The 21,731-nt window shown below is 51.3% G+C and overlaps 9 protein-coding genes across 9 annotated transcripts; 4 read left to right on the forward strand and 5 right to left on the reverse strand.

The window, feature by feature from the left end:
- Window positions 1-308: 308 nt before the first annotated feature.
- On the forward strand, window positions 309-1,895 carry HER10_EVM0004215 (uncharacterized protein; the record flags this gene model as incomplete). The annotated part of the gene is made up of 2 exons (XM_035473867.1): window positions 309-930; window positions 985-1,895. 2 exons carry the CDS (start codon window positions 309-311, stop codon window positions 1,893-1,895), a joined length of 1,533 nt encoding a protein of 510 aa, XP_035331401.1.
- A 1,266-nt stretch (window positions 1,896-3,161) lies between these two features.
- Window positions 3,162-4,586, reverse strand: HER10_EVM0002822 (uncharacterized protein). The gene is made up of 2 exons (XM_035472516.1): window positions 4,279-4,586; window positions 3,162-4,207 (listed from the first exon to the last, which is right to left on the reverse strand). The coding sequence occupies exons 1-2, from the start codon at window positions 4,491-4,493 to the stop codon at window positions 3,289-3,291; spliced, it is 1,134 nt and encodes a 377-aa protein (XP_035331305.1). The 5' UTR covers window positions 4,494-4,586; the 3' UTR covers window positions 3,162-3,288.
- Window positions 4,587-5,927: 1,341 nt separating this feature from the next.
- HER10_EVM0005269 (uncharacterized protein) lies at window positions 5,928-6,795 on the forward strand (the record flags this gene model as incomplete). The annotated part of the gene is made up of 2 exons (XM_035474891.1): window positions 5,928-5,956; window positions 6,012-6,795. 2 exons carry the CDS (start codon window positions 5,928-5,930, stop codon window positions 6,793-6,795), a joined length of 813 nt encoding a protein of 270 aa, XP_035331464.1.
- Window positions 6,796-7,504: 709 nt separating this feature from the next.
- On the forward strand, window positions 7,505-8,619 carry HER10_EVM0006598 (uncharacterized protein; the record flags this gene model as incomplete). Its single annotated transcript, XM_035476179.1, has 8 exons — window positions 7,505-7,648; window positions 7,712-7,743; window positions 7,807-7,901; window positions 7,957-8,023; window positions 8,074-8,134; window positions 8,190-8,223; window positions 8,280-8,347; window positions 8,407-8,619. 8 exons carry the CDS (start codon window positions 7,505-7,507, stop codon window positions 8,617-8,619), a joined length of 714 nt encoding a protein of 237 aa, XP_035331542.1.
- A 3,033-nt stretch (window positions 8,620-11,652) lies between these two features.
- Window positions 11,653-12,138, forward strand: HER10_EVM0007121 (uncharacterized protein; the record flags this gene model as incomplete). Its single annotated transcript, XM_035476687.1, has 2 exons — window positions 11,653-11,804; window positions 11,826-12,138. The coding sequence occupies 2 exons, from the start codon at window positions 11,653-11,655 to the stop codon at window positions 12,136-12,138; spliced, it is 465 nt and encodes a 154-aa protein (XP_035331576.1).
- Window positions 12,139-12,816: 678 nt separating this feature from the next.
- Window positions 12,817-13,760, reverse strand: HER10_EVM0013244 (uncharacterized protein; the record flags this gene model as incomplete). Its single annotated transcript, XM_035482608.1, has 2 exons — window positions 12,817-13,663; window positions 13,729-13,760. The coding sequence occupies 2 exons, from the start codon at window positions 13,758-13,760 to the stop codon at window positions 12,817-12,819; spliced, it is 879 nt and encodes a 292-aa protein (XP_035331976.1).
- A 1,024-nt stretch (window positions 13,761-14,784) lies between these two features.
- Window positions 14,785-16,107, reverse strand: HER10_EVM0011785 (uncharacterized protein; the record flags this gene model as incomplete). Its single annotated transcript, XM_035481204.1, has 2 exons — window positions 15,687-16,107; window positions 14,785-15,625 (listed from the first exon to the last, which is right to left on the reverse strand). The coding sequence occupies exons 1-2, from the start codon at window positions 15,716-15,718 to the stop codon at window positions 14,785-14,787; spliced, it is 873 nt and encodes a 290-aa protein (XP_035331880.1). The 5' UTR covers window positions 15,719-16,107.
- Window positions 16,108-16,119: 12 nt separating this feature from the next.
- HER10_EVM0004718 (peptidase family M3) lies at window positions 16,120-19,079 on the reverse strand. Its single transcript, XM_035474352.1, has 2 exons — window positions 16,763-19,079; window positions 16,120-16,714 (listed from the first exon to the last, which is right to left on the reverse strand). Exons 1-2 carry the CDS (start codon window positions 18,595-18,597, stop codon window positions 16,444-16,446), a joined length of 2,106 nt encoding a protein of 701 aa, XP_035331427.1. The 5' UTR covers window positions 18,598-19,079; the 3' UTR covers window positions 16,120-16,443.
- A 721-nt stretch (window positions 19,080-19,800) lies between these two features.
- On the reverse strand, window positions 19,801-21,012 carry HER10_EVM0004629 (myosin regulatory light chain cdc4). The gene is made up of 3 exons (XM_035474265.1): window positions 20,506-21,012; window positions 20,176-20,409; window positions 19,801-20,100 (listed from the first exon to the last, which is right to left on the reverse strand). The coding sequence occupies exons 1-3, from the start codon at window positions 20,684-20,686 to the stop codon at window positions 20,072-20,074; spliced, it is 444 nt and encodes a 147-aa protein (XP_035331422.1). The 5' UTR covers window positions 20,687-21,012; the 3' UTR covers window positions 19,801-20,071.
- Window positions 21,013-21,731: the final 719 nt, after the last annotated feature.

Below are 21,731 nucleotides of genomic sequence, written 5' to 3' on the forward strand. Positions count from 1 at the left end.
TGACACAGGTGCGAGACACTTCGGCCACAAACAAAAAGCGAAAATTGGTGTCGTCGCAAGGCCAGTACACTAACAAGCAGCACTTCCAGGGGGTGGTTCATGATTCAAGGGTGCCTGCCAGGGGCACATCAAAAGCATGTTTCCCGACGAACCCAATCTGATGGGGAAACGAACTAAACTCTTAAGAATCTTCTCGTCCGTACCCTCCCCTCTCTGCCGCGTCCGTGGACGATCACTTCAACCTACGACACGGCAACCTTCATGGGCAGTTCAGGATCTCAACACTGTCAAACGTCCCCAAGTAGCTCATGATGAAGGACTCACAGGTTTCCCGCCTGCTCTTGGGCGTCGTGGCATTCGTTATCGCTGCGACGGCCGTCAATATTCCTCAACCTGTCGGACCAGCCCATCAGGAAATCCAGGGACCGATAGTATGGGCAGCTTGTCCCGGGGACATTCGACCTTTCAAAGGCAACAACGCCACATCGGCTCTCCAATGTACAAACTTCTCGGTTCCATTGAACTACAATGACCTTGGGGGTCCTCAAGTTCAGTTGGGGATAGTCAAACTCCCGGCACAAGGCAAGCGCATTGGCAATCTCTTTGTGAATCCCGGCGGGCCTGGAGGGGCAGCGTCGAGCATGGTCGCACGAATGGCTTCGAAAGGGATTTACATCAGCGACGCGGTACGCCAGTCGTTCGACATCATTGGAATGGACCCCAGAGGCGTTGGCTTGAGTACACCGCAGAAGTGTGACACGAATCTGGCCAATCAGCCAAGCGAGTTTGATGCGACTACGCCGGAGGGTTTCCAGAAGCTGTTCAACTACAACAAAGCTGTGGGTGAGTCTTGCCGGGCAATGACTGGTCCGCTATTCGACAACATGGACACAACGTTCGTTGCCAAGGACATGGAGGCTGTCCGTGTGGGTAAGGTCTATGGCCTATTAAATTGTCCTGGCTGGAGGAGCTGACAATAGACAGCTACTGGCGGAGAACCCATGAACTATTTCGGAGTGTCATATGGAACACAGCTTGGGGCTCAGTATGCTGCACTGTTCCCCAAGGCAATCCGTGCCATGGCGCTTGATGGGATGTTGCAGCACACTGGATCTTTCGCATCGAACATCATGACACAAGCCACGTCCTTGGACGCCACCATCCAGGCATTCTTCCGGTTCTGCGAAGCTAACGCTACTAATTGCGGAGAGGGAGGGCAGGACATCCGACAGACATGGAACAAGATCCTCGAAGTTGCGGGCGCGGGGAACCTCAAGGCTGCTGAGTGTGACGGGACCATCAAAACCGGCTGCTTGCCTGTTGCCACACCAAACAACGTGATAGGCTCTGCGCGGTCGACTCTGGAGTTCCCCCAAGACCGGAGAGCATTTGCTGAAATGCTTAAGCTCGGGGCTACCGGTAAAGGCTCCTTCTTCACTCCGGGCCTACTATCTGGCGACATTTTTACCGACTCTCGCTCTTTATCCATTACAAATGTGCAGTGCCAGGACGGACATTTCTTCGCTGCCAAGGATCATGTCGAAGTACAGCGAGTTGCGGACATGACCCGTACGTTCACGACTACGCCAGGCATGGGAGAATTTTGGCATCGGGTGATTGACTGCACCGGGTACCCGGTCAAGATTACGAATCCTCGGACAGCGTTGAATATCAAGGACACGCCGCCCATCTTGCTCGTACATTCAAGATTTGATCCGGCGACGAGCCTGGTGTATGCGGCTGGTATGATGGAAGAGTTTCAAAACGCGACTTTGCTTCTCAGAGAAGGGTCTGGGCATACAAGCTATTTGCTGAAGGGTGATGCCTCACGCGTTGTAGACGACTATTTGATCAATCTTAAGATGCCGGCACCTGGCACGGTGGTTTCGAGTTAGCTGAACCGAGTAAAGGGAAGACTAGAAAGTGAATCAAATTCGACTTAGACAAACAACACGAGTTGCGTTGTGATTTCTTTCGTTGTTCACGAATTTGTTTCGCAACCGTGAGAACTCCCCTCCAAGTCGCGCGAGATCGCCTTGACAGGTAGTCGTGGAGCATGGCCCCTTCGTACTGCAAGAACTATCCTCTCGAGTACCTAGTTATACCATTGTAGAAGGGGATCTTGTTACCTCATTCACGTATATTTAGAAGCGCGTGAGTTGCGGGGCGATTTCAATCACTTTCTTGGCTGGAAAGTAGATGACCACATCATGCATCAGATGAACTTTCAGCCAGGTACCACATCAACTGACTATAGACCCTCATGGGTAACAGACTTCTCGAAAACTTGGGATCGTCAGGATCTACAGGCTCATTGTGAAAGGGTCTCGTCTCCAAAGCTTTAGCAGCCTTCAGGATATGCAAAGGGGACGTATCAAAGTCGAGGGGAAAAAGCTAGATCTTGAGTGCTTGCTTGCGGTTAAGATTCGAGTTGTCGGGCGTAGTTACAGATGATGAGAGCTGAGCAATGATGAGTTCAGAAAGTCACAGAAGGACAAAAAGGGCACGACCTGGATTCGAACCAGGGACTTATGCAACCACCCTGCATCGCTCTGGCCTACGAGCGCTCGTGCCTATAGATATCTTTGGAAGATATTCAAGAGAAATAGACCATGTACTTTCTGCATGGTGCGAGAACACTCTGTGAGTCACTCCGAAAGGACATAATGGTATCTTGGAAGATGGTCTCGACTATCAGGGTACGCAGACCGGCGTGGCACACCTCACTCCCTATACTGAAGAGAATGATGTTTTATTACCAAGGCCTATGGAGTAGCGAGGAATATCTCATTTAGATTGCTTCACTTGCATAGCTTTTGTCTCCGAGTCTCGTGAGAAATGTCAGCATCGTTACACCTGTGATGGACACAGTCTCCTAGAATGTTCGGAGGTTCGTCGCGATGGAAGCCGAGCTTTTGCTTCTTCTAGCCATAGATTTGAGTAAAGATAGGCTTGTCGCACGATGTTACACAGCAAAAGGTTATAGCCTCGCTTCCATCCTGTACCTGCGGACTCAAAGGACTGATAGCGTGAGCTTGTGGTTGCTGATATTCATCGCGCATCTGTTTGACGTAGGCTAATGGCAATGATTGACAAATGAAGCAAGTAAATACGTTGTCATATTCATATCAACATAGTCGCAAGTACATAACATACAGAGTATCGTTAAAAACAGAAACCAAATAGGAAAAGCCTCGCAGCTGATATCCTTTCACGGTCATATCGATTTCTTTGACGCCTGCACCTCCATATAAACCAGTCCAGCACCTGTCTCATCCAACTTAAACATCAAGCTGCGCTGATAGGAGGAGCTTGAAGAATCCATTCTCCGATAATCTTGATGGTCTTTTGCGTTTTGATCTTGGCGTCCTCGAGCAGAACCGGATCACGGACAATACCGTCCAGATGCTGATCGAAGCCATGGACCGTATCAGGAACCAAGAGCCACCGGTAGCGGCTTCCGTCAGCTCCAGACACCTCGAAGTGGTAAACTTCGTCGTCTAGCACGAGCTCGCCATCACCAACAACTTCAGGCTTTCCAACCTTTGCTGGTGGAGGCGGGCGGCCCGCAAGCCTGTGAATGAGCCTCTGACCTTCCTGGGCAAGCATGTCCAGCTCGCAGCCGATCATAAAGACCTGCTTGGGCAGAGCCTCCTTGGGCGCGAAGGTAGGACTGAGTAGCGGGTTGCGGCTGTCTTCGCCGGGAATCTTGTAAGCCCAGTCAAACACTGGTGCAATTCCTTGCAAGAAGTCTTTCTCCTTTGCACGGAAACCTCCAAGCTCAGGCTTGTACTGTCGCGTCGGGGCCTTCTCTTCTCCCGTGATGGAGAGATCAGCCGCCGGGTACAACGGCACAATGCAAGTGAGATGCTTCCGGACTGTCTCGAGTTGCGCGACAGCCAGAGTCAGGTTTCCGCCCGCAGACCAACCGGCCAGCGATACTCTGGTACGGTCCAATGGAAGCGAGTCATCATTGAGCGCGGCGAGGAAGAGCTCCTCGCAATCATGGATCGGCTTGGGGAACGGGTTACCCGGAGCTTTGGCGTAGTTGAGACCAATGACGATTGAGTGGTGCTGCGAAGCATACGTCTGATTCCAATCGTCGTTGTCGTTTGGCGTACCGAGCACGAATCCACCACCATGGATCGTGAAGAGAACCGGCAGCTTGTCTTTGGACGTTTTGTCAAAGCATTTCGGGAAGAAGACCCTGGAACGTGTCAGCGTCTGCGCCAGTGCGATGAGGATCCCTAGAAACTGGGCTGAAATGAAAGAACGCACCTCACGGGTAAGTACGGCCTGCATTCGTACGTCTTCACGATCTCTGGACGGTTCTCAGGCGGGATGACATGTGCTTTGACATCGCGAACGAAGAGTGCGGGCTTCACCAAGAGATTTTGGATCGCAAAGGCCGTAGCGCCGTATCTGACCTTCGAGAGAAGCGGCAGCTCTGGGACGCGATGCGAGTCGTCCGTGGTATTCTGATCTTCGGCCATCGTTGAAGCCAGGCGCGCGGCGACGGGTTGAGTTGAGTTGAGTTGCTTTGGGTGCTCGAGTGTTGCAGCGGATGTTGCGTTGGAAGAAACAGGCGGGGTTGGGATGAGAAGCGTCGCTGGCTGGTGGGAACCGCTCGGTAGTTGTAGTCGCATGCACCTCGGTTTCGCGTTTAGAGGGCCATAGCGAGGTTCAAGCCGAGTACGAAACAAGATACGAAACCTTGTACCATGGACAATATGATCGGATAATAGGTGCTCGGAGAGGTCATGTCTTTATTTGATGGTACATAAACGAAGACATGACCATCGACTACGGATTGAGGCGCAAGTTGCAGTAAAATTACACTACGCCTTCAATTGCTGACGGCATCACAAAGCATCGGGGACTTGTCAATGAGTGCCGGCCTTAGTAGCCGAACCCGCACCGCCGGCGGGTCTCCACTTTAGACCGGTAACTCGGGAAACTTCATGAGAGCGACAACTGCACAGTCCTCGACTTATCATGCATTGCCACGACGCACAAACCGTCCAGCGTTCAATTTCCAATCAAGTGACGCCTCGAATACCCAAAGTCATGATGGCGCAGCTGCGCTCATACGAACAGCAACTGCAGTTTGTGGCGAACCCTGAGAATTGCAGAGTGTTCATCGCCACGGAACGGCAAAAAAGAAATGGCAGAATGAGGCGAAAAGTGAGTTCAGGGGCACTACTATCATGAAGATGGAATAATCTGGAGCTTACGGCACGTGATCAAACAGTGAAGATAACTTAGGTGCGGTTGACTGCTACGCACCTCAGGCCTCCTCAGATGAAGTGGAACTCAGTGACAGCTTAATTATCTCAGATCTCTGCGATACCTCAGTAGATACGCTGGTAGATGGCCTACCAAATTATTACACTTCTAGTATCTACCACAATGCTAGTTTTCCTGAAGATTCCGAGGTTGTATTGTCAGTTTGATCTTACAGACCATGGAAGACATGAAACGTGCAGTGTGCAATGGCTTCGGCATTTTCACACCTCAGCCAGGAATGAGAAAGTCCAATAAGAATGTAGAAATGTTCTCATGTTCCAATTGTGAAAGAGGAAGGATGCTCTCGTTGGCTCTTGCCCTTTGACGAACGCATAGTATTGAGTAGGTCGAACCTCAGGTGTCAAATTCCCAGGCCTCTACCGGAATTTCTCAGTGACCGACTCCTTCTATTATTCTTCCGGTCCTTGCCGCTTCAACGGCAGCTCTTTCTTCCATCACACGCAGCTTTGCATGAGACTCTTCCTGAGTTTTCTGCATTCAGAGGCTGTCGAGGGCTGTCAACGAGGTTGGCAAATTCACGCCGGATCCCTGGAACACAGTCATCCCTTTACCACATCATCGGCAACATTTCGAGAGGCCACCAGAATTTCTCTCACACTTTGGGGAACACAATGGTCACCATGATTCGACCTATGCTTGACATGAGCAAGTAAGTGATCTCATCATTGCCGTAAAGGGTATGGCCACTGACTGTCTGTGTACAGAGTTCTCAATTCGCCGCAAATCGAATATCATGTCGGCGAAAGCGGCAAGTCATTCTCGGTTCCCAGAGCTGTAATGGAATTCCTCTCTCCAAAGCTTATGCGTATGCCGCCTTCTGGACAAGGACAGCCCAGTTCCGCTTCAATCACTCTGAGAGATATCGATGAGGCTACATTCACTCGACTGGTGGAGTACGCATATCGCCAAGACTACACGGTTCAAGTTCTCAAAGCCCGCTCCTTTGCCTCCGACGAAGTCAGCTTTTTGCCTTCACTCTATGATAAGCTCGAGCGGGGAGACGAGTATTCAGAGAGCAACCCCTTCATCCACGATTCTGGCATGAACTTCCTTCGCGAACTCAAGGGTAGCTACATAATGCTCGACAAATCGATCCACAAAGAAGCTCTCGAGGCAAAGAAACTCCCTGGCCGCAACGTTCGCTTTGACACCCTCAACGCCCACATCGCCCTTTTGAACGTGGCGCACACATACGATGTCCATCCTTTGAAGGATCTCTGCAAAGCGCACTTCCGCGAGTGTCTGCTTTTCATGCCTCTCAACAGGTACACCGTGGCTGATCTGCTCACTGTCTGGGATTCTGTTCAGCACATCGCTGACTGCGCTCCCGGCAATGAGATTCGCAAAGTCATCCTGGAATACTTTGTCGCCACTCTCCCCACTTCGAGACATCATCCGAGATTTCGGGATACGCTCGTGCAGGACGAAGCCTTCACCCGCCAACTGCTCGACAAGTTACCGAATGTAGCTCCTCCAATTGACGACTAAGGGTCTTGCGTGTTACAGACTGGAGTCTATGGGGAAAGCTTTGGGACGGTGGGAAATTATCTTCGTCACAGAAAGGGCTCGACAGAATACTAAGGCTTTTTCGGAGTTTGAGTGGTGAATAGCGTTCATAGGGACATCAAAAAAGACAACGAGTTCACGTATTCATTATCCAAAAGTGTGATGCCAATGTGTTTGACATTTTCTCTCGAATCCGTCATATCATTCTTCCTTCCTTCATAGGCCTCTGCCCACGACGCTGTTTGATAGATTGCCGAAACGATAATACCAGGAAAGAAGGCACCTCATACCACTCGAGGCCTATACCCGGCACAAAACAGCCAACGCCGGTATCTCTAGCCGATATCTTCGCCATGTAAGGTAATGCCAAGGAGGTCACCGCAAATCATCAGTGATAAGAAATGGCACTAGCACAAATCCATGTCAACGGGGGTGGGGTTACTGCGGGGTTGCGCATGGTGATAGCTTCAATGTCCGGCGCGATGTGATCCATGGGACCGAAATGTCGGGATGATACCGCGTGGCTCTCCACTTTTCCCCGACCACCCTTATCTCTTGAGGCATTTCGCCGACCATGGCACTCTCAAGACTCATGGACGGTGTCGCTATTAAAAGGTGCTGAGTATGTGGGAGTTGATCAGCTTTGCCATCTCATCGCTTGTTGGACCGCTATCACCTGTCATATTACAAGATGCTCATTTCACAAGTACTATTGGCGCTGGGTGGAGTGAGTTTAGGCTCGGCGCATTTCATAGTTCCCAACGACGACCAGGATATGTCCGGTCTCACGGTCAACTCGATCCCAGCAGCGAAACGAGTCGAGTACATGCAAAAGGTTGAACCGTCTGGGCGCTAGGTTCTTGTCTTATGCCGCCGTCCGTATGCTAATGTTCTCCAGGCGAACGAGGCGCTCTTCCGGCAAAGCGGACCGTAAGTGTCTATTTTCCATGTCGGATTCAAGTACAGTCCTGGATCTGACTTACATCCTCTCAGCTGCCCCTTTGCCGCATTTGGAACCATCATCGTAAACCATACCAGCGACGAAGTTGTCTGCGAGGGAGCAAACTTCCGAACTGGCGACCCTACTAGTACGTATTGAGAACTATGGTAATTGTAGCTACGACCTACTAAGAAAACTTCCAGTTCACGGAGAGATCTCAGCCATCAACGCATGCACAGCCAAGTTTGCTGAACAAGGCATGACGCCAACGTAAGGCCTGCAATTGACTGTTCATGAACAAGAGCTCACATTTTCGACAGGCAGATCTATGCCGCATGGGGAGAGCTATCAATATACACGAACGCCGAGTCGTGTCCGATGGTATGTGCTTCAAGTCACCAGGAAGCTGGCAGCACCGGTAACTAACAGGTTCCAGTGCGCTAGTGCAATCCGGTGGGCGGGTTTCAAAGGCAAGTTTATCCCCCATGACTGTTATTCCCGCCGAAAACTAACAACGACTTGTCAGAATACGTCTATGGGACCACAATCCAACACAACTATAACGTCGGCTGGGGTGTCATGACTCTCAGCAGTGTAAGAGCCCCTGCAACAGAAACATGTTAGGGGCATTCTTGCTGAACCAACTCATCTAGTACGACGTATTCCAGCAATCTCGCCAGCTGCCTGGCTATCAAACGTCCATGATCGGACAGATCCTCACAAACGAGACGGACCCTCTCTTCTCATGGCAGTACAACGCAAGTGCGCCTTGCCCGAACGATTGTTTTCGTGTCCCAAGCGCGACTCGAGGCGGAACGACCTGCTCCAATGTCACGGTCTCGCGAAGGGACTATGAGGCGCTGTAGATAGACAGCGGTCTAAGGACTACAAAAAGAGACTTGGAACTTTTATTGGCGATCCGACCTCAGCCGCACTAACAGCGATAGCGGTGTCATGGAATCACTGAAACGTGGCTCATCAAGTAGGGGGAGAAAAAGCATTTATCGCGGTATAGGTATCCTATCTACCTCTTTGATTGTCGTTGCTGTTCCTATTCTTCGTCTGAAAAGTATTCTCTACTGAATATATGAGAAATATCTCCTTGAAAAAATGGAGATTACGGATACAATAAGGATGAGAACTACCTATATAGTGGTAATAACAAGTAGGTAAGTGAGCATCACAATGTTTCATTAACCAGCAATTGCGAAATATACGTGTATTAGAAGGGGAAACAAGCGGAATTCGGCATGTTAGTGTTATTACGTGATAAATGGGACTGAATCTTTTAACCACGTCCAAAACAGGGAAGAACGTCCGGATACCTCCTTCCACTAATCCACCTGTTTGCGGCTCTGCAAGTTCTTAAATCCAGAAAGACTCTTAGAAGTCGACTTGAAACTTCTCCACTTCACCTCCAGCACAGCAGTCATGGAACCACCGAAGGCGACCCCCAGTCGGGTTCCGTTGTCTCTAGCAGAACGATGTGGACGTCTCCCTCACCGTTCCACAGCGGCTTCGTTCAACAGAGGTATACCTGATCTTGAAGGTCTTGAAGGGTACGTGACATTCAGTTTCGGTTCTGAACATACCACATACTTACCATTGGCCAGCGTACTCACCTCACGAGTGGTCACCTTTCGGATCGGTCCAGACCGAAAGCCATTCCAGATCCACGAGAAGCTCGTAGCGTCCCGATCAGTAGTCTTCGACCGCATGCTAGCCAACCACACGCGCGAGTCCCTCGAGGGTGTCGTCGAGATTGAAGACGTCGAGCCAGAGGTGTTCACGAGTTTTATCCAATTTGCGTTCTACGGAAACTACAACGTGACGACGTCGCACAAACTTCAAAAGGCTAAAGATCAAAAGCCCGACGACGCCAAATTGATTCCGGGAGAGACCTACGACTCCCTTCTGGAGCACGTCCTAAAATACGACTTCAGATTATCCAGCAAGCAACCGTATCTGAGATAAGTCAAACCCCCCACTTCCCGGCACCCCCCTGTTTCTGGCACCCACAAAAACGCGAAAATCCACCACAACGCAATGCCCACCCCCAACCTCCTTTTATCACAACATTTTCAATTCGAGTCCAAATGGGCTCATTTTTTGCACATACCTTCTTCTATATCTAATGCCTCAATATACCGAAGATCAGCTTCGTCAGGCTCTCGAGGACATCTCAAACGGCAAGAGTCAAAAGAGAGCCTCATTGGAGTATGGGATACCACGATCAACCCTCCAACTACGTCTCCAAGGTGGTCAGACTAGGAAAGTGGCTTTGCTGACTGGCAGAGGCTGTCTCCTGACCAGGAGTAAGCTGGCACAATGGGTTCGCATTCAGGCTTCGCTGGGCCTCGCACCAACGCACCAACAGGTGAAGGAATTCGCAGAGCGAGTTCTGGCTGCTGCTGGGGATACCAAACCATTAGGAAAGGCTGGATCTATGCCTTCGTGAGAAGGAACCCTATCATTAAGGTTCAGAGAAGTCGTTCCATCGATTCTAGACGCGTTAATGGGGCATCTACTGAGGTCATTAGGAACTGGTTTAAGTTCCTTGCTATCCCTGAGATCAAGGACATCAAACCAGCCAACAGATATAATATGGATGAGACTGGCATCCTCGAGGGTCAGGGAGCTAATGGGTTAGTGCTGGGCATGGCTGAGACGACGTCTGTTCGCAAGAAACAACCTGGGTCGAGGGCATGGGTCTCTATCATTGAGTGTATCTCAGCCTTGGGTAGGGCACTTCGTCCTCTTATCATTTTCAAGGGAAGACGGTCCAACAACAGTGGTTTCCATTACATCTGGTTCCATACGATGGGTGGGAGTTTACAGCAACAGATAATGGCTGGACTACAGACTTAACTGCCATTGAATGGTTAGAGAAGGTGTTTATCCCACAGACTATGCCCGAGGCTGAGGGCGAGGCTCGACTGTTGATTGTGGATGGGCATGGGTCATACGACGACAGACTTCATGTGAATTGCTATATTAACAATATCCATTTACTGTTCTTACCACCACACTCCTCTCATGTCCTCCAGCCACTTGACCAGTCTGTCTTCAGCCCTGTTAAGTCAGCCTATCGGAAGGAGCTCGGTTACTTGTCTCAATGGAACGACTCTACCATTATAGGTAAAAGGAACTTCCTGGACTGTTACCAGAAGGCTCGACTTGCTGGTCTATCAGTCTCGAACATCAGAAGTGGTTGGAAGTGGACTGGTCTACACCCTGTAGCGATGGTTAAGCCCTGATGAACCCTATGGTATTACCTGAGCCTTCTGCTAAGCCCACCACACCCAAACCAACCAGTCGGGGCAAAAAGCGATGCCATAATGGTCAACAAACTACCCCTGTTGAGCCATGGGATTCTGCTTCCTCTGCAGTGGTCTGGTCGACACCCAGGAAGCTGGCAGAGCTCAGCGGTCAACTGCACTTATACACCCAACTCGACAATGATACCAGCACTCAACGGCTGCTGTTCAGGAAGGTGAAAAAAGGCTTCACAGAGCAGGCCTGGCAACTGGCAGCTGCCCAGCAGCAGCTGGCTCACCTGAGGGCTCAAGTTACCAACGCTGCAGTTAGGAAGAGGAAGACTGTTCAGATCGATCCCAACACGAAGTTTGCGAACATCAGGGATATCCATCGGGCTCAAATCGAAGCGGGTGAAAAGGAGGTTATTACGGCTGAATCCAGCGACTCTGAATGCCCTAGTGAGGCTGGCAGTTGTATTGTAGTGGGTGTGGTTGAGGATCAATAGTTAATAGTAATGAGGAGGTTGGGTTGTGATCCCATCGTTTTTGTGGGTGCCAGAAACAGGGGGGTGCCAGGAAGTGGGGGGTTTGACTTACCTAACGCTTTTCATCAACCAAGGAACCCCCGGAAAGCTGTACGGCATGCCGCCCGGGTTGCCGTGGAACAAGGACGAGGAACTCGAGGCAAATTTCGACCTCATGGTCGCGAATCGCCTGTTTGGGGAAATCTGCATGCATCATGTCCGACTCTACATATTCGCCGACAGATACGACATTGCGCAGCTGAGGCAGGTGTGCCTTCACCGTCTCCACAGCTCTCTGACGCGCGCGAGACTCGGCAACCCCGGCTATCAGCTTCTGTTCGGCGTCATCGTATTTGCATTCGCCAACACGATGCCGGGAGACAAGATACGAAAACTGCTGATTCAGACGTGCGTTGCCGACTTTAGCATGGTGCGCGCGATGCCCAGCTTCACCGATCTGCTGCATCGCGTACCTGAGCTGGGGGTTGAAATCATGACTGAGCTCCCCACGTATTGGGAGGAAAGAAAGAAGGCGATCAATGATGTCAATGCAAAGTTTGCATCGGCACAACCGGACGCGACGGCGAGCAAAGAAAAGTTTTGATGAGACAGGGATAAGTGCTTCATCGAGTTATGCGAATCAACTTGCTTGCAAGAAGGATAGGAATAGGCAATTGAGGTATGGTGCGATGGTAATTGCAAGTGCTGAGCAGGAGAGGATCTTTCTCTCTAGAAGTTCATCGCAGGGAAGAAGGAAAGGCGTTCTTGAGCAATCGCATGTTTTTAAATAGCAAGCAAATTACGAAGCTGCATTCATTTGAGGAACGACTTGAACGTTGAACGTGGATTCTAGAAGAAAGCAGCTAACTTCTTTGGCCAACAGAACATGACAGTTCTGGAACATTCACATAGACAGAATACAAATCTCTTTCGAGAAGCTCTTTCCATTTGACAAACTCTTCTGCGCTCCAGCTTCTAAAATAACTCTTTGTGGAAGAGTTCTTGATGAAATTTGTTCATCCCTTGATCGAGTGTTGTGATTAAGGAGCAAAGCTAACAAGGTTTGTTGAAAGTGAGACTATCTGGAAAACAGGAAATGTTACATTCCCGTCATTTCGATGAACCTCTCAGATGCCGGGTTCCCCTGGGACGTGCCCGGTCAACGACAATCTCAATCCCCTTTTGAAGTGACCTTCACCACTCCGACGAAGCGTCCACCGATATTCCACGCGTTTCCCCTCTGACAAGATCCCTTGAATGAAGTACCGGGCCTCAAATGGCTTTAAGCATCTGGTGACTCTGATGCTCGACCTTGAAGTTCTTCCCAGTAGGTATGGGGTATCTCAAGCAGCAGTTCTACAGCATAGTCCGCAAAGTCGCGAATCAGTTCTTCAACTCCGTTTTTCATTGTGAACACCATATCCGCAACGAGGTATCGTAAAAACAGCTTGCGAAGTTTGTCCTTGGGTAACGTCTGTGCATGGAGGAATCGAAGTACGGAGCAGATGTGGCCAATCAACATGGTGTCTCCAGCCGCGTTGCACAGCTTGCGGTCCACATCATTGACGCATAACTCCTTGAGGTCCTCGATGAAGTACCTGTCGGCGAGAATGTAGAGTTCCGATGGCTTCAAGAGGTCATCCAATGTGACAGTAATCTCTGAATTCTGCCCCTCAGATTCCTCTCCCTGAACCAAATGGTCCCTGCTTGGTGAAGGCAATTTCCTGACTCCGTACTTGCAGAAGTGCTTCTTGCAAAAGTTGAAAACTGCGAGGTGTTCGTTGTTGTTCTCTAATGACATGGACTCGATCCATGTTCGTAACGACTCGTAATGGACTGTCTCTTCTCTTGCGTCTCCTCCTTCTATTAAGTCATATTCGATGTCGCTTGTGTTCCCGGGGTAGGGTATCGGGTAGGAGCCTTGGTATGCGTAATGTGAAAGGAGGCGATAGGTGGCAGGTTCGACATCGTCCCAAATAATCTTGCCCTCGAGGGCTTCTTGCGTACCGCCCGTAAGTAAAGCTTCAAGAGGCCCCGACAGATGGGCCAGAGCTCCTTCGTGGACACCGTATTCGCGCTTCGAATCGCCTTTGCCAACAACAACAGTGATCATCCGGGAGTCAAGTATCCTATGAGATGTTACCATAAATTCAATCGACCATCGACTTCGTGTATAAAAAAAAAAGAAACTTACTCGTCGATTCCTCTCTTCCGTTTGAGAGACATCGTGGCGGCTTTCGCGATGTGGTGTGTGTATGTGGTGTCGAGAGTTGGACAGACCACGAAAAGAAAGCCTCGTAGAGGTTACTTTAAAAGCAGAAGCTGAGAGGGGCCAGAATTTTGCCCCCTGCCGTGGCGAAAGGAAGAAGCTGGAGCTGACTTGTTCTTTCTTTCTGTAAGTAGAGTGAGGGCAGGTTCCAGATCCAGGTCCTCTGTACTTTCCTGTAGGATACACACACATGTGTTCTTTGTTTCTCGTCTACTTCGATGATTCTCTCGTTGAAGCATTGCGCTCCGTGTTGAGACACTGCCTAAAGAAGGTGCCTTGAGGAATGGAGGCCGCCAAAAGGTGACTGATTGGAAGCAGCCCTGTCCACAAAGAAGACAGTGTTTATCAGAAAAGACAGTCCACGTAAGAGCAGAGACATTGGGGTAAAAGATAACTGAGGTTCTTGTGTCTCGGGAGTTTAGCGATGAAAGGCTACTGGCGCCTCCGGTTTGATGTGTTTCCTGCGGCTTCTCATAAACAGCCGCGAGGCTTGGGTAGAAGGAGCTGGGATGTATGGTGTCATTGCTACATGATCACGGTCAACAAGTCAGGTACCTGATCGCTCAAAGTTTGGATTGGACATTGCTAGGCACACTCAAACGACAATCAATCCAACTTCAGATTAAAGAAGTCTATCCCTGCGTGATGATATAGTACACGCTCGAGAACTAATACAATCATTCTGATCCTTGGTATTGTGTGCTATGCTGTCTAAGGTGTCCCGGCAAGTGAAAAGCCTCGCCATGTCAGACTTCCTCTGGGTCACAGCCCCAAAGCGGTTTCTCTGGGATCCCTTTCCATCATCTTTCCATGCTCTCAAATTCCCATGTCCCGTGATCTCATTCCCCCTTCCCTCGGCAGTCCTTGCCTGGCTTCTCTCGATGCTCGAGCATACATGAAGTATGTAAGTGAGAAGAAAGTGAGCTTGACTGTAGAGGCCTCAGATTAAGGCCTGGCAAAATGAGTTGCAACGATGTCCCTTCAGTCTGTGGAGTCCTCTGTGGAGTCCAGTGCTCGCCAGTAGTGGGCAGGCGCATTGCGTAGAATAGTAACAGCGATCTCAGGGATTTCGTCTAAGACGGGCCCAAACTTGTCAATATTGAGGACGAGCGCATTTGTTAAGTTCGTTAGAACGAAGTCGATGAGAAGTGATCGAAGCTCGTCTTTGGGCAAAGTTCTAGGCCAGACGAAAAGCAAGAGCTTGCAGATGGATTCGTGGAAGCTTTCGGTTGTAGGATGCTCGTAGAGAATTCGCTGCAATTTCTCAACGCAAAGCATTGCCATCTCGACAATGGCATACTGATCAGCCAAGCAGTAAAGGCGCGCGTGGGCCATGAAATAATCCTCTGAGTGAAAGTGCAAGAGGTAATTGCCAACGTCATCCGGATCAACCCACTTTGGCAGATCTTTGAAACGATCTGGGCAGTGACTGAGTGCTGGCGCAGATACGCCATCTTTCCACTCCAGGATATCGTTTTTGACAATACGATACTCTAGTGAAAGACTAACCTCGTAGTAGTCGTACTGGTGGCCGTCGCAGTAGTCGTAGATCGTGCCCCATAGGTCGTCGTCATCGATTGTGCCCCGTCGTTCGTTGTGGTCGCGAAGAAGTAGCTCACGGCCGTATGCGTACTCAACCATTTGAGCAAAGACCTCAGGATCGACCTCATCCCAGACAAGAACACCCTCCATAGACTCCTTCATGCCGTTGGTCACGAGTGCTCGGAGTGGGCCGGAGAGGCCACTGATTGCTGCTTCATGGACATTGTATTCGACCTTGTCCTCTCCTACGATGAACTTGATGATTCTAGATTTGAGAATCCTGTATCTGTGTTAGCGATGCTACTTGGAAAGTGGAAAGACGTGAAAGATGGCGGACGTACTCGACTACGTCAATTTTTCGCATCGGCGCCATTGTGAGGCATTTCGTGACGGTGACGAACTTGTTCGGGTGATAAGAAAGCTGAGGACGAGTAAGGAATGATGAGTGAGTTGAGAATAGAGCAAAAGCGAACGCGCGTGAGGAGAGTGGAAGGAAGCGGATGTGAGTGAGATGGAAGGAAAAGTGAAGGAAAAGTGAAGTGGAAAGGGCTTGGAATCAAATGGATGTGAGTCGATTTCTCCGCCCTTCTTCCTTCCGTGCCTAATCTTCCGCAGCAACGGAAGGAGCTCCCTGAGGCGCGTTAGACGCGTTTGGTTTTTTGTTGAAGGGGTTGCCTAAGTGAGTCCTCTGAATACTCGTGAGCGAGTATCCACCCGAGACACGAAGCCCCCTATCAACCTGTGGTGTATGTAGTACCCAAGGTAAAGAAATGCGCCTACTTACGTTACCTTGTGTGGCACTGATACATCACATCATAGGCGATATCTGGCCTCTCACTCTCAGGCTGTAGTGAGGCCAAACTGCCCTTGAAGAAGCTATCTACAGGCAGTCTTTCACCATACTCAGACATACTTATGTTCGAACTGACTAGGAATGTATGAGAATGGAAGGCATCACGCTAGCTTGGGACTTCAGAATCTTGAAAAGTTATTTTATTTTAGGAGACGAGCGTCCTGGGGGTGATCACAGTCGCGATCTGGTACTATTAGATACAATTCTGGCGTCGTCTCGTCATTGTGGCATTATGATCAGGGCCCTTACTGAGGGATGCCCAACTCCTTGTAGAAGGCTTCAGTGCTAGGCTTGCGTCCAAGGAACTGCTCCAGGGTCAACATCTCCTCCTGGCTGCCACCCTTCTCCAAGACGGTGTGTCTGTAGCGGCGGCCCTCCTTGCCGTTCATGGGGTCGGCTTTGAACACGGAGTAGAACATGTCGGTGGAGTAAACTTCGGATGAGAGATAGCCGTAGTAGCCGGCATCGTAGCCGCCAATCAGGTGGCCGAAGCAGGCCTGTCCGTTGCCCCAGGTGCTGTGTCTGTTAGCCAAGTGTGATTTATAACTGGAAGGAGTTTCATACCTCTTCTCTCCCTGAGCTTCGGGGCCCTTGATACCAGCGATCTGGCCGCGAAGCTCGTTGTAGGTTGCTGACAAGTCCAACTTCTTGATGGCCTCGTGGCTCTCGGGAGTATGGACAGTCATGTCAAAGGTACCGAAGTGAAGCTGGCGGAGGTTGAACAGGGCAGCGTTGACGTGCTTGGTGGAGATCTGCTTCTCGATAAGGTCATCGGGGATCTTCTCGCCAGTCTCAAAGTGTTGAGACAGCGCCTTGATAACACTGGGGGTCCAGCACCAGTTCTCCAACATCTGTGACGGCGCCTCAACGAAATCTCTGACGGTGCTGGTACCGTGGAAACGGCTGTATGTGCAGCGGCCAGCAAGGTCGTGAATACCGTGTCCAAGCTCGTGGAAGAGCGTGACGACCTCATCGTGCTTGAGAAGTGAGGGCTTCTTGGGCGTGGGCTTGCTGAAGTTACAGACCAGGGCAGTGGCAGGGTACCTGCGCGAGCCGTTGGCTTGCAGGTAGCCGGGCTGCAAGTTAAAGTTGGCGGCGTGGCCGTACTTGCCCTGGCGAGGGTGCAGATCAAGGTACAGGTAGCCAACGAATCCTTCTCCTTCGGAAGCATCATCCCAGACACTGAAGATGATGACATCCTCGTGCCATGCGATATCCTCACCCTTGCCAGTGGGGCTCAAGGCCTTGCGGTCCTCAGGCTTCAACTCAACAAAGACGAAGCCCAGGAGCTCCTCAAAGATCTTGAGCATGCCAGCAATTGTCGAGGTGATGGGGAAGTACTCGGCAATCTTGTTCTCGTCGATGCTGTACTCCTTCTCAATCATCAATCGGTCGTAGAACTTGTGATCCCACAGGTAGTAGTTGCCGTCATTCTCAACGCCGCGGGCGTCAGTGTCGGCCTTCTTGAGCTCCTGGAGGTGCTCGACTTCCTTGGCGCCGCCGGCAGTCAGACGAGAGCGAAGGTCGCCCAAGAAGTCGTTCACAGTCTTGGTGGTCTTGGCCATCTTGTCCTCAATGCGCAGGGCAGCGTGGTTGGGGTAGCCGAGCATGCGGGCAGCCTCATCACGGAGAATGATGGCCTCCTGGAAGAGGGGAACGTTTTGGTTGCACTTGTTCTCGTTCTGGATGAAGACCTTGCGTCTCGTCTCAGGGTTCTTGGCGAACTTGAGAGTCGGGAAGAGGTCGGGATACTTGAAGGAGAGCTTGAGCTTGCCCTCGTTCTCGCCGGTGCCCTTCTCGAGGCCATCAAGAACGTCATCTGAAACACCATCGAGCTCCTCCTTTGTGAACCAGATGCCGCCGTTCTCCTCGTTGAGGTTCTTTGTGAACTCGATCTGGATTTGACTGAGACGCTTCTTGATCTCCTTGAAGCGATCACGCTGGGGCCCAGCGGGGATGCCCAGACCCATCTTGATGTAGTTCTTGTAGTCCTTCTCCAGCAACCTCAAGCTCTCGGGGTCCAGGCCCTCTGAGTCTTTGCGCTGGTGGAGAGCCTCAATGAGCTTGTAGACATCCTCCCTCATGTTCACCTCGATCGAGAACTCGTCCATAATGGTATCGGCCTGGGTCGAAGCCTCGCGTAGGGCGGCGTCGCTCGAGACATATTGGTAGAAGCCAAGGATGCGGGTCGACAGTCCGCTCTCGTTCTCGTATTTGGCGATGGGCTTCATAACATTCTCAAAGGTGGCCTTGTCGGCGGGGTAGTCGGCAACAAGCTTGTCGAGAAGGGCGCGAGTCTGGTCGCAAATCTTCTTGGAGTCGCCGACGATGGACTCCTTGGTGCCGGTGAAGACGGGAGGCGCCTGGGGCGGCGACTTGTACTTGTCGGGGACAGTCATGGCGGCGGTCACCAAGGGTCGGTATGTCGATAGAGATGGGGTGGCAACGAGGGGTAGCTGGACTGGTTTGAAGCGCAGCTGTGCAAAGAGAGAAGTAATTCTCGGGACTGCTCTTGGGGCCGCCAGGATGAGAGCTGTGAGGAGGAATATGAGAAAGAAGGTAAGGGAAAGGAGGGGACGCTTGGAGGACGCCACGGCTACCGGACGAAACACGGTTCGATCAGTCGGTGAGTTGGGTGCGTCGGGGCGGGGGAGGGGAAGGAGGATGAGCAGCTGCAGGACCCAGGTCTTGGACACGGGGCAGACGCGGATGGATGCAGGTGGAGGTGTCGATGCCGTAAGTTGGTAGGTGACAAGCGAGGTTAAGCGCGAAGGTACATGTAGCTACGCAGAGAGTGGACTGAGAGCGGTGACTTGCAGCAAGCTTCTGGTAGTTTGCGGGATGATTTGTGTATGTGTGTGTAAGTGGATGAAGGTTTACGTTAATCTTGACGAGTACGGAATGCGACGGGGTCCCCTTCTCTTTCACCTTCCAGTTGGAGGTTTCCTTGGCGGGCAGTCGCGGCCTGCCAGGGGAGCTCACGTCGAGCTCCCGGCGCTACGACGTTCCGGGCTGTAACGCCCCACGCTGAAGCAAGCGGGGTCTCGCTGATGTACCAGTACCAACAAGAGCCATGTTCTGCATCTACTATTGCAATTCGATGCGAGTCTTCGCATGTGTATTTGGTAAGAACCTCAGTACACACACAGACGATTCAGCGATTCTAGTATCAAAGAATAGAGTACTTTGACAACTGTTGGGGCGATTAAGTTGAAGGTCCTCCATCGGCTGGGAACATTCGGTACCGCAATTCTGCAGGTCCAGGATGCAGGCCACATCGCCTGACCGAAGCGAGCTTACATAAGACGACTGCACCTACCAGATTGTGTGGGGTCCTTTGTTGCTGGGCAGACGGGCCAAGGCCTGGTGCGACATCATGGCTGAGGCTGATGGATCAACATGCATAGATCGCGGAGGCCGTAGCATAGTCGTAGAGCCGCAAGGAATTGTGCTTTGCATCCAGCCCTTTTGGTGCTAATGACATGACGCAGTGAATCTATCGCGATGTCTAGTCCTCTCGTCCCAACATGCGTTTCCAAGCAGGCACAACCCCTGACCACTTCGTAAACGTCCATCTTCTGGAAGGATCGCACGCGCGATGATGTTGGTATCATGGTATTTATTTCTTTTGGTATCGGTTCTATTCAGTCCCGTACATGTGTCGTGTGGTCCGGGGCAACGCCTCTAAGCAGGCGGGGGTGAACTCCAGAATACCCAAATTCCCTACAATAGCGAACAACGCAATCGCAACGCAAAAGCAAACGCCATTTCCCATCGTGCCAGCCATGCAAGTGTCTCTTTCTTCTCTTTTCATAAACTGCCTCCGGCTCGTTCCTCTGATCTGTTCGTACAATGCTCGCTCGCTGGATGTATCTAGTTGGCGAGAATGGTTCGGACAAGCTCTGTTGCGCGGGTATCAGTAAACACAGTCTTCAATGCTTGCTGTGCAACGAGTTTGCTGAAAGGTGGTGGCTTACCAGTGTAGTTGACCTGGCCAGAGCTGGTGTCAACAGCCTTGAGAAGCTCGTCGACCTCTTCATCGGACATCTTCTCGCCGAGGTTGGTCAGGATGTACTTAAGCTGGCCGACGCCGATGAAGCCCGTCATGTCCTTGTCAAAGACCTGGAAACCGCGGCAGTACTCCTCGGGTTCACCGGGGTCGCGGAAGCCGCCGGGGCGGTTGAGAATGCGCTGGAAGGTCTCAAAGTCGACTGCGCGCGCAAACATCGCTGATCAGTATCGTGTCTCTATGCTGGTGGCATACATCGGGTTTTCGATATGCCGTGGGCGCAAGGAACAAAACTCACAGTCGCCGCCGACATTCTTCTCGAGGTCGCGGATCTCGGTCAGGGTAGGGTTCTGGCCGCAGGCGCGGAGGAGGTCACCCAAGCTATCGATGGCAACACGGCCGTTACCGCGCTTGTCGAACAGGGAGAAAGCCTCCTTGTAGTTGGTAGAAGCCTGAGCGTCGTACTGGTTAGAAGACATTGTGATATGTTTGTGTGGTTGTGATTATGCGCAAAATTGAAAGGTCGCGATGTGTGGCAGAGAGCAAGTGACGTTTCGCGGGGTGGTTGTGGAAATATCAAGAATGGGATGTAGAGGTGGAAAATCGGAAAGAAGAACGGTTGCAGGATGAGGAATGTCGTGATGCAGCCGTATGTCGAATGGTCCAGTAGTTTGCGCGGGAAAATTGGCGCTGATCTTCTTTCCTTGGCTAGCTGCGCTGGCAGTTGGTGTCCGATCCGTTGTTTGGGTTGCTCCTGTTGGCTGGTGGATGGCGCTGCTGCTGCGCTGGTGGTGGTGGTACTGCTGCTGGCAGCGTCGGGTGCTAGTAGTACTGCGTTGCTGTGTGTCGCCCTTTGCTGCAAGGTTCGCCGCTGAACCAAACCGGCGCTAAGGCTGTTTTTTGTCGGCCATCAAAGGGGTCGAAAGGGGTCGAAAGACTCGAGAGGGGGGTAGGGAGGCCGCTGAATGGCTGGATCGAATTCCTTTGTTTACATTCCGGCTGATGGTGGGAGGGGTGCCGCCGTCCGCGGGGGGAAAACACAACAAAAAAAAAAAAGCAACAGAGGGGAGGGGGCCGGATTGGAGGGACAGAGACTCACCATTTTGGTCTGTGTGAGGTGGTATGTGGTATGTACGTGGGGGAAGAGAAAGTAAACAACAGATCAAAAAGCTATTTGCCTTGGGATATCAAACAGGACGAAAAAAGAGACAGAGAAGAGTCGTGATGATGTTTCTTGGAGGTTGCTGTCTGCCAGTCGAAACACTTTATGCTTGCACTTTCCCTTTTCTTCGTCTCCTTCCCCCAGTCTGTCAGTCGGTCACCACCTTCCGCTATCTGTCATGTACCCTCAGGCTCAGTATTATTTTTATCCAATGCATCGAGTGCACACGCACCCAATTGGCCTTGGGTTCGAAGTGTCATGGGCCATGGGCATTCCCAGTCTCCGTTATTCATGCGTTTTGGGCTGGCGGTGGCAGCAGCGGTGTGCACCGGCACCCAAAACTATCGAAGGCCCCTGGAGGC

The sequence above is a fragment of the Colletotrichum scovillei genome, assembly GCF_011075155.1.
Source record: "Colletotrichum scovillei strain TJNH1 chromosome Unknown Contig00007, whole genome shotgun sequence".
In the NCBI taxonomy this organism is placed as follows: domain Eukaryota; kingdom Fungi; phylum Ascomycota; class Sordariomycetes; order Glomerellales; family Glomerellaceae; genus Colletotrichum; species Colletotrichum scovillei.